This window comes from Bactrocera latifrons, unplaced genomic scaffold (genome assembly GCF_001853355.1).
Source record: "Bactrocera latifrons isolate USDA-ARS-PBARC rearing strain unplaced genomic scaffold, ASM185335v1 scaffold_1, whole genome shotgun sequence".
Lineage (NCBI taxonomy): Eukaryota > Metazoa > Arthropoda > Insecta > Diptera > Tephritidae > Bactrocera > Bactrocera latifrons.
Window position 1 is genome coordinate 3,353,694 of NW_017534407.1, and position 9,539 is coordinate 3,363,232.

General features: G+C 36.5%; 1 protein-coding gene across 1 annotated transcript; it reads left to right on the forward strand.

Annotated features, from left to right (window-relative positions):
* The first annotated feature begins 2,086 nt into the window (after positions 1-2,086).
* Positions 2,087-2,860, forward strand: LOC108978699. Its single transcript, XM_018949100.1, has one exon. It carries the CDS (start codon positions 2,093-2,095, stop codon positions 2,858-2,860), a length of 768 nt encoding a protein of 255 aa, XP_018804645.1. The 5' UTR covers positions 2,087-2,092.
* The last annotated feature ends 6,679 nt before the right edge of the window (positions 2,861-9,539 follow it).

Sequence of the window (9,539 nt, forward strand, 5' to 3'; positions counted from 1 at the left end):
TTGTTTGAAACCGCATACATAACTCCGGACCTTTTAGAACAATTGAAACCAAATTTGGTAGATGACATTATCTTGAAAATGAGCAAAAGCGGTCGGCAACCACAATTCTTCTATCTTGAGTTTTGCTGAAAGTTGCATTAAGGTCTGGTCTGGAAACTTGTGAATAATACTATTTATTCATCGAAGAGGGAACGTATTCGGTGACAAGAATGACTTCACTTTCGAAATATCATTATTGTCTAGTATGTGAGATGTCGCTCGGCAACTACAAGTACTTTTTTTTTTCTTTAGTTTAGCTTAAGTTTAAGGTTACAATGTTACGTTAAGGTCTTGTCTTGCGAATAATGTTATTTATGTATTGAAGAGGGAATGTAATGGTTGACTAGAATGACTAGAACTTTTGAAGGATAATTCTTTTCCAATATGTGAGATCGGTCGGTAACCATTATTCTTCTATCTTGAGTTTAGCTGAATCTTACATGAAAGCCTGGCTTGGAAACTTTCGAATTATGTTATTTTTGAATTTAGGGGAGAATATATTCGATGACAAGAATGGCTAAACTTTGGGAAGTTAATTCCTTTCCGATATGTGAAAAATTTAGCTCATAAACTTGACCCATAAATGAAGTAAACTAAAATCAGTTAGGCAATTTATAAATGCTTCGAATATTTGTTTTATTCAGTTGATTGTTCTGCAAAGAGCTTCTATATTTGCAAACGCATTATGTTGTGAAATTAGTTATAATTAAAACCTCTCAAATAATGGTTGTTTGGACATACTAACTGAAGATTAGTTGAAGCTTACGCTAAGGGCTGGTTTAGAAATCTTCGAAAAATGCCTTTTTTAAATTGTGAGGGTAATGTGTTTTGTGACATGAATGACGAAATTAGTGATTGATATGCCTTTTGTATTATTAGAGTCACTTAGTTATTAGATGGCTTCTGATTCTAACTAGAAAGCCCTATATATAAGTATGAGATATTCTAAGGGCAAAAACTTAGCTGATATTTATAGTATACGAATTCGAGTCTACAGGACACTTCATGTTGAATGCCGAACTTAACTTTAGAGCAACAATAAATTGAACTCTTTAAATTTATTTCAAATAAAAGCTTTTCAAAATAGAAGACAACCACAGTACATCCTATAATAACGTTGGCTATACTCTAGTTATTGTGTTGTGTTTGGCATTTGTGTTCTCTGTGCTCTCTTATTGTTATCGACATAGACAACTAGATGTTGTTGCAACTGCTGTTGCCTCACAGGAATATCCGCAATGCCAACCGAGTACGACACAATCTTACATATACATATATGTGTCTAGGTTTATCGTGCACTCACGAAGGAGTTTCGTGTGTCGCATGCACATTTCCCAAGCCAGCAATTTGTGGCAAGTTTCAGTTTGTGGCAACCAACGAACGAGAGCAGTTCGCAACAGCGGGTAGAACAAACGGTCCAATAACAGTTCAACAACAACGCACTAGGGCAAACAGCACTTGCTGCAAGCAAGCAAGCAGAAGTGCAGGCCGAGACCGCAAATTGGGAGCATCAAGGCAAAGTAGCTGAAGTAAAGTGCTGCTGAAAAACAAATTCAGTTATAAAGTTAAACAAACTACTAAATAAAATAAAATAAGTTACGTGTAAGTGGTGTAAACAACGTGCATGTTGTGCAAATAAATTTGACTCCAGATACAGACAATATTCTCTGACTTCGACAAAAAAAAAGTCGCGAAAATCTACAAACAACATATGTGTGAAATGCATTGAATAGTTTTAGGCAGCGTCTAGGAAGTAGAAAGCGTTTCCACTTAGTAAGCGCTGGAGCTTAGGTATAACTCTGCGGTGAAATCTTTTTCTTACACTTAGCGGTTGTGCGTATATTTGTTGGCATTTTAAACGGCTTACTTTCGCAAGTAAATATTTGAAAGGCAACGTAAACACTAACGACAGCAGAATCATTGTCAGCCTAACTATTGTGGCGACAGCGGCAGCGGCAGCACAGCCAGCCACACCATAAGCAGCAGGAAAGGCGCCTACAACCACAACGCAGGCAACAACGACGGCAGCGACGATAACAACCGACGCTTGAAAATGTCAACACTTCCGTTTTTGTTGAGCGTAGCCGATGAGCTCGATAACCTCAACTCACAGTCGTACATGGACGACTTTGGGCTGGGCTTCCATCCGCATCGCCAATACTATCGCACGCCCACCATACAATTGTCCTTGCCCGCCAGCACCGACTGGATGGAGAATGAGCGTTCGCAACGCTGTCGCTCACACAAATTCGTCTTCGAAACACAAAACAATCTAACCGCCACGGCGGAGGGTGACGAAACGGACACCACTGATGAGACGGGCAATGGTGGTGGACGCAGTGGTGCTAGTGGCGCGCTGGATGCTGGCACCGGTGGTATGGGTACAGATAATGCGTACACCGAGCGCTATGGCAGTGGCGCAAGCACTTCGGCCGCCAGTCGCCAAAAGTATACGTCGCTGCTGAATTCCAATGATGAAGATGGCAATGGTAAGGGCGGCGGCGTTGGTAAGCGTAATGAAGCTGACGGCATCGACAATACGGTGCAAATGTATAATTTGTCGAAGAAGTGTTGCAAGAATTACTATCGACGCGGCGATGAACCGACGTCAGGCGCAATGGCGGCCAAAGGGAAATCCGCTGAGGGCGGCTATCGTTTGCATGCCAAGTGCATGGAGGGCGCCAACTCGTCATCGGACGAGAGTTTGCAGAAGCCCACATCATCCATAGAGTTTTTGACGTGCTTCCTGGTGAAAAAGTCGCGCGCACCCAAAGGTGCGGGCATTAGCGGCGGCAGCGGCAGTGGCAAGAAATCGTCGTAGGACACGGTTTCGAAGCGTCGCAGTCATTGTTTCTGAATGTGTTGTTGGGGGGTGGAGGATGTGCAGGAGGGCGCTGTAGCGAGACGCAGTTGCGGGGCTTGGTTGGGTTGTTGGCGCAGCACTTGCTGCGGTGAGCTTGAAAGTCAATGAAGTAATGGCAGCTGAGGTCAGGTGAAGGCGAGGCGAATGTGGCGAGATTGACGATTGGCGTTAGACGACTGCCGATTTACGCAGTCAAGCGGTTGTAATGTAGCGCAACAACAATGGACAGTGGCAACGACAAGCTACTATACTTTCACACTTTGTTTGGCAATGAGTTGGTGAAGCTGTCAAGGATAAACTGCAAGGACTTCGAGTTGCTGGCGCGCCTTGTGGGATTATTGCAACAAAGCGTTGTTGCCGCTGTTGTTGGCGTAGCAAATGCGTAGTAGCAAAGTGCAACAAGACGATTTCCATGCATTTGTAATGAAAGTGTAACATGCAAACGCAAGTAATTTATAAAATTTGCAAGACATACGTATATGCCTGTACTTGACACACATACAGACATATGTATACTCCCATACAGTAAATAAAAAAATAAATCTAGTTGTAAGTGCAATTATTACGAAAACAATTAAGTTATGTTAAATGAAAAAAATAAACCAAACATAAACATAACAGTAACTATAACGGTAATGCGTGTTAAGTGAATGTGGAAGCAAAATATTCAATTGGTGCCTAAATGTTAGTTTCGTAGTGTAGAAAAAAATCCATATTGGCCAGCAGCAAACTAGCAGTTAGCTAACGGCTGAGCAGTTTTCTCGTGAGTCTCGTAAATTTCGAGACATATATGCTTAACGAATGCATTTGTATGAGTTCTTAGTGGCAGTAACTCTGAAGAATGGTTGATGAACTAGGCAAAAGTTTATTTATTAATTTTTTTCGTTTCCAAAAAAATATTTTCGAAATCATGTTTTGTGCATAACAAACCTTGCACTGTAAAATGTTTTAAGAGCTCTTATATATTGTACAATGGAAGGCAAAATATTTAATTACTAATTTATTTTGTCGCCTTCATAGTAACTCCCAGCAGATCTAATATACTTATTTCAACCAGTCCTCGAAACATTTTTCATTAGCACTTTGTCGGATGGCCTTCCGCTCCTTCAGCGAATTTGGTTTTATCTCTTTAATCGACTGAAATCCGATTGCATTGCTGACTTTTTTGCTTGTTAAACTCATAAAACCGGAATTCGCGCTATGAAGCAATCAAGCATGTCTAAAGAGATCTGTTTACGGTACACTTTTTGAAAAAAGTTCAGCTTTATTGGATCGAGTCGAGCAAGAACGCGTTTCATACCTATTCTGGGACTTTTGAACGGATTTTGGTTAAAAATTCTAAATTTGAGAAAAATTCTTTGTTCGATATTTTTATCCATTGCAAAACTCGCAACGCACTACTACTGAGGTGTATGGACATTTGCAACTGCTGTAAATAAGGACAGCCCTACCAACTTAGCAATATACATTTTTTTAAGTATTATTTATACGGAGAATTTAATTACATACTATTTCCGGGTGCCTGTTTTGTCACAATGCAAGCAAAGTTCCGGAACTTCATTCATTATATATGCCACACTAGTTTTTGGGTTGAAGTGTTTAGTTGTCTGCGAGAATAAAAAAAGCCGTAATAATTTTCCCAGTGCTTGTTGGATCATTGTCTTTTTGGAGGATCCCATTAGTAACGAATTTCATAGTGAGGTTTTCAAATTATCTTTCGGCTTTTCGTGGAACGATTCGTATTATGCTTAAGAAGGACTAGCCTTCCTGGTTTCACAGGTCGAAGCATCTTTTTCAACCATTACTTTTCCCATTTTGCTGTACAGTTTATGGTATGCTTATTCTTTGAGTTTCGCAAGGCTAACCGTAGCGTCAATACTAAATCTCATTTCATAAAAATAATTAGGCTCGCAGTAGGGCACTCGCTGAATGTAGTCTGTGTACGCAGTCTTATAAGAAAATTAAAAGGTTTATTTTGAAGCAATGAAGTTTCTAGAGGCAAAAGGAAACTTAATAACATTATGAGATTTTCATCATCGGATACGTACCCCGAAGTTCCAGATTTTAGAAATTGGGAATAGCAGGCGCGGCAGACAATGAGACGCTGGAACAATATCTATTAAATCCGCATAAGGCTTAAATTGGTTACTACCCGAGTGCATAGTAGATCTAATGATGTCCTAAGTATGGCTGCCTGCAGTCTAGCGCTCATGCGCCTCCTTCACAAACAAATCAAACCATGTTTTTTGGATTAAATTCTTGGTTAGTTTGTTGAAATCTATCCCATTTTATTTATGTTCTTTGCCTAATAATGACGAAATTTGTGTTTTTTTTTCAAAAATTAGCGTCTTGCTTGGTGTTCTGATGGGGAGCCGCTTATCGAGTTGAGACCTTTGTGTCGTTGTTAGAAATATACTCTTTTGTAATGAACTTTTGTAATGAGCAACGCAGCTTATTTTCGTTAAAACCACTACTTTCGAAATTAATGGAGTTAAATCTTGCTATATGTAAATACTTTTGTCAATGCAATTTTTGAGTTTTTCTTCCATAGTTTTGTTTCATTTTAGTAAATAATGCATTACATTATTCCAAAAACTTTGTTTTTTACTTCAAGAAGCACATAAGCTTGTCCTTCATTCAGATAGTTTTTAGTATCTTAGCAAAATTTCGGGCTTCATTCATATTTATAAAAAAGAAATACATGTGCTGGAAAGTTCTTAGTCGAAAGATCACCACAAACATAAAAATCAGTATACAACTTAAATTAAAAACATTTCATATCGTATTCGCAAAGTTGCCTGGCTTTTCATCAAGTGGGTCTCAAATTTTTTATATACTCATATCAGCAAATGATAAGGATTCTTTTCGACAGTATATTAGCTGAAGATGCTTGGAGATATTTCAGTATGACAATAAGTATTTTGCTCTAATTTAAAAGCTCCTTTTTATGGAGTTCTTCGAGCAGGCTTTATCAGCAACGATATATGTATATGTATGTAAATAATGCCTTTGGTGGTTTTTGTGGCAAAAGGGAAGGAGCTTGGATTACTAAACAAGTTTTGGGTACATATTCTTTAATTCTAAAACAAGTTTTTTTGTTGCTTTATTGTCACTAAAACAATATTGTTATTGATAGCTTTATTGGTTTCTATTAAGTTAGTATTTAAGTAGTTACATAGACCGAGGGCTACAATACGCCTCACCAGATTCAGGAGCATGAGTTTTTTCACACTTATGCACAATATTCATATTTATTCATACTTTAAGTTATCATGGTATAGTAAAAATCATTATTTCTTTACGATAATGCTTGTTGTTGTTGTATTACCAGATAAAACTCTGGTTTCGTTCCGGTTACGTAGACCCGACTATCTTTAGAACGGATCATAATGCTTGATAAAATAGGTGTGTGAAAGGTGAATTTAGGACAGAGTATGGTTAGAAGGTCTCAAATGTGGGATTGGGATCACTTAAGTTATATCCACTCTCCGATATTGTTACACGTTTTCGATAAACTATTCGATATAGAGGTAGGAATGATATTTTTACCTTATGAACTTTTTTGAATGAGGCCATCCAAGATCTATACGCATTAACATTAAGCTTCTCAGTGTTCATTTGTTCTAATCAGATATGTATATTTTTCTCAATCTTTCTAAGGATATAATTTTTTGAAGAAAAGGAGCCATGTCTGGCTCTTTACGAACGCGGTTACGAGAGCAATTATCTGCGTGTCTTCCGGTTTAGTCGAACTTGCATGAGGCTGGTCATACTACATTTTTTTTTTTTTAATTTACTACATATTAATTTACACTCCTGTTAAACTTTTGAAACGTTTTATGATTCTCGAAAATACCATTCTGTACGATATTATTGCAGCACTTTATTAGATCTTCGAAACAAAAGTTCTATAATACTCCAATTTACACGACAATTTCGAAGATTAGATTTCCAATCGTAGTTTTCAGTTTGATTTTAATTTATAACACCTTTATATTTAGAGAAGTGTTTTAACTTTTCAAAACTAGACAGACTTCAAGAAGTTTATTATAGTATGGATGATTTGTGGAACTTTGTATGCTAAGAATTGATGTTCGGTAGCAGTTTCCTGTTTATTGTTGCAGCAAATTATGTTGTTGCTTTTATTATTATAAATTTATCATTTGAAATCGTACAAGCAACGGAGAAGACTTCGGCGTATTATTTTCAACTATTATACTCTCAGCTTTCCTTTCCTTTCATATTTGTGGTCAACCGCTTGAAGTAACAGAAAAATAACGAAATGCCAGTTAAATAATAAACCGAAATATGCATATTTGACATGCTACATTTTTTAATAAACAAAACAACTAAATTAAAATAAAGAAATTACAATAAAAAAGATAATTTTTGTACCTTTTTTTATACCAAGAACCAGATACATGTGTTTTTATACCAACAAATAAGAGAATTTAGAGCAAACAATTGCGTCGTAGATTTAAGTCGCAAAGTCAAGTTTAAGTGCACTCAATGGAAAAACAAAAAATAAATAAATATTAATTCTTATATAAATAAGCAAATAAAATAATGACATCATACAAGTATATGTAATCAAAGCGTTGCAGTAGTTGAAATGCCTAGAAATTAGGGTCAATGTAAGCGAGCATTAATATTAAGCTTGAATCTGCAAAAGACAGCAGACATAACGGTGTATATGCATTTGCAATTACAAAAATATATAATACATATGTATTATATATAGACAAAAGGATTTGAACAATGAAGATCTAACTGGGACATTGCATTGCTTTGAGGGAAGACGGGAGCAAGGATGTGTATTTAGAAAGGCAGTTGAAGGCAAGGCATGAGCCGCCAACCTTGTTTCCTTTAAAGGATACGTAGACATATTATGTACGTATGCATGTGTAATTGTATATGTATGTATTCGTGTGTATGTGTATATATATATATATAATTGTATGCAATGAGTAATGCTGTAACGGTAATTGTAGCGGTACTCGCATGACTCGTTGACAGACAACGCAACCTTTTGCAGTTGTGCAAAAACAACAACAAATACAACTGTTGAAAAAACAGTAGCGCGAAGTGGTGTCTCACCTGAAAAGCTCCGCTACTAGACAGTCAGTAAGCCATTGAGGCGAAAGCCTTACAACGTTTGACATTTGTTTGATTTAATGGCAGCGAAATTGCGATTTGACGAAATCAATTTCGTGCACTCAAGCGAACATTTTCACGTTCATGCCTGCACAAACACATATACCTATGTATATATCTCAAAAATATTGTATTTGTTGTTGTTTTTATTAGCGAATGCAGTCGAGCGCTGCAACTCAAGCAAGCGAATCAAACGGAATGCAATCGAGCGCGTTGCGGTGACATGGAATCGATGTCACTGTTTTGTAAACAAACATACACATATACATACACACCCATACATATACATGAGCATATGCATGTTAGTAATTTATGAACTGAGGCAATGCATAATAAATAAGTAAATGCTCCAAATAAAGTGAATTAAGTAAATAGACTAAATCAAAGTGAAATTGCAAAGCAATAACCAACAGCAACAAAAACAGAAGCAAAATCAAATGCCGACAAGTCATATGTATATGTATATCAAAAAAGCAAAGAAACACGACATTCTCATGTATGCAGAGTGTAAACACACACGCACACACACACGTGTATTACAGTTAGTCACCCATACTAGCGTAGAAGGCTTTCAGGCAAACTAGTCAGTGGAAAACCAAAACAAAAGCGCTTACAGCCGGCTTATCACGGCAGCAAACACACACAGTTATGGTAAATGAGAAAAAGCGTAATAAAAAACAGAAAACCTGAGAACAAAAACAAATGTAAACAAGTAATAAAAGCAATGCAGAGAATGTTAGGGAAAATGCTTTGGAGCCTATTGAAATATTTAAGCAAATAAAGTGGATTTATGGCGAAACAAAGTGAAGCAAAACGCAAAGAAAAAAAAAAATATAAAGACAGAATATACCAAACAATATTAATAAGTAATAATACCGAAGTAAATAAGGGAAAATAATGTTTGGCAGGATTTGCCATGAATTCCTTGTGAAAAAATGGCATTACAGCAATTAGCAAAGTGAATATAATTATTAATTTTGCAAGTAAATACTAAAATATACTTTTGAGTCAGCGAGAAATTTATAATAAAACAAGTCATATGTAGAAATATATATATATACGTGTATGGCTGTGCATTAGGGTGAGCCAGAAACTCAATTAAAGCGACGAATTGTGGCCGAAAATTTGATCCAAACGAAACTACAATAGAAAAATACAGCTTGACCAAAGACGTCAGAGACTTTTTCGCAAAAAGACCGTTACAATCTTGTTGATGTAAAATGAAGAACAGAAAAATAAGATTAAATAGATTATAAACGTTATTTTTTGTTTATCAGTTCAAAGCAGAGAATATTAATTTTGACACTCGTTTGCAGCATCTAGAAAGAAATATCGGATACCCTATAAAATATATATATATATATATATATATATCTGTCTCTTATACACATCTAGATGTGTATAAGAGACAGGGTGTATCGATGGCGACTTATATACAGAACATTTTCTAAATAATATCTATTTATGCTACTACTAAATCTAA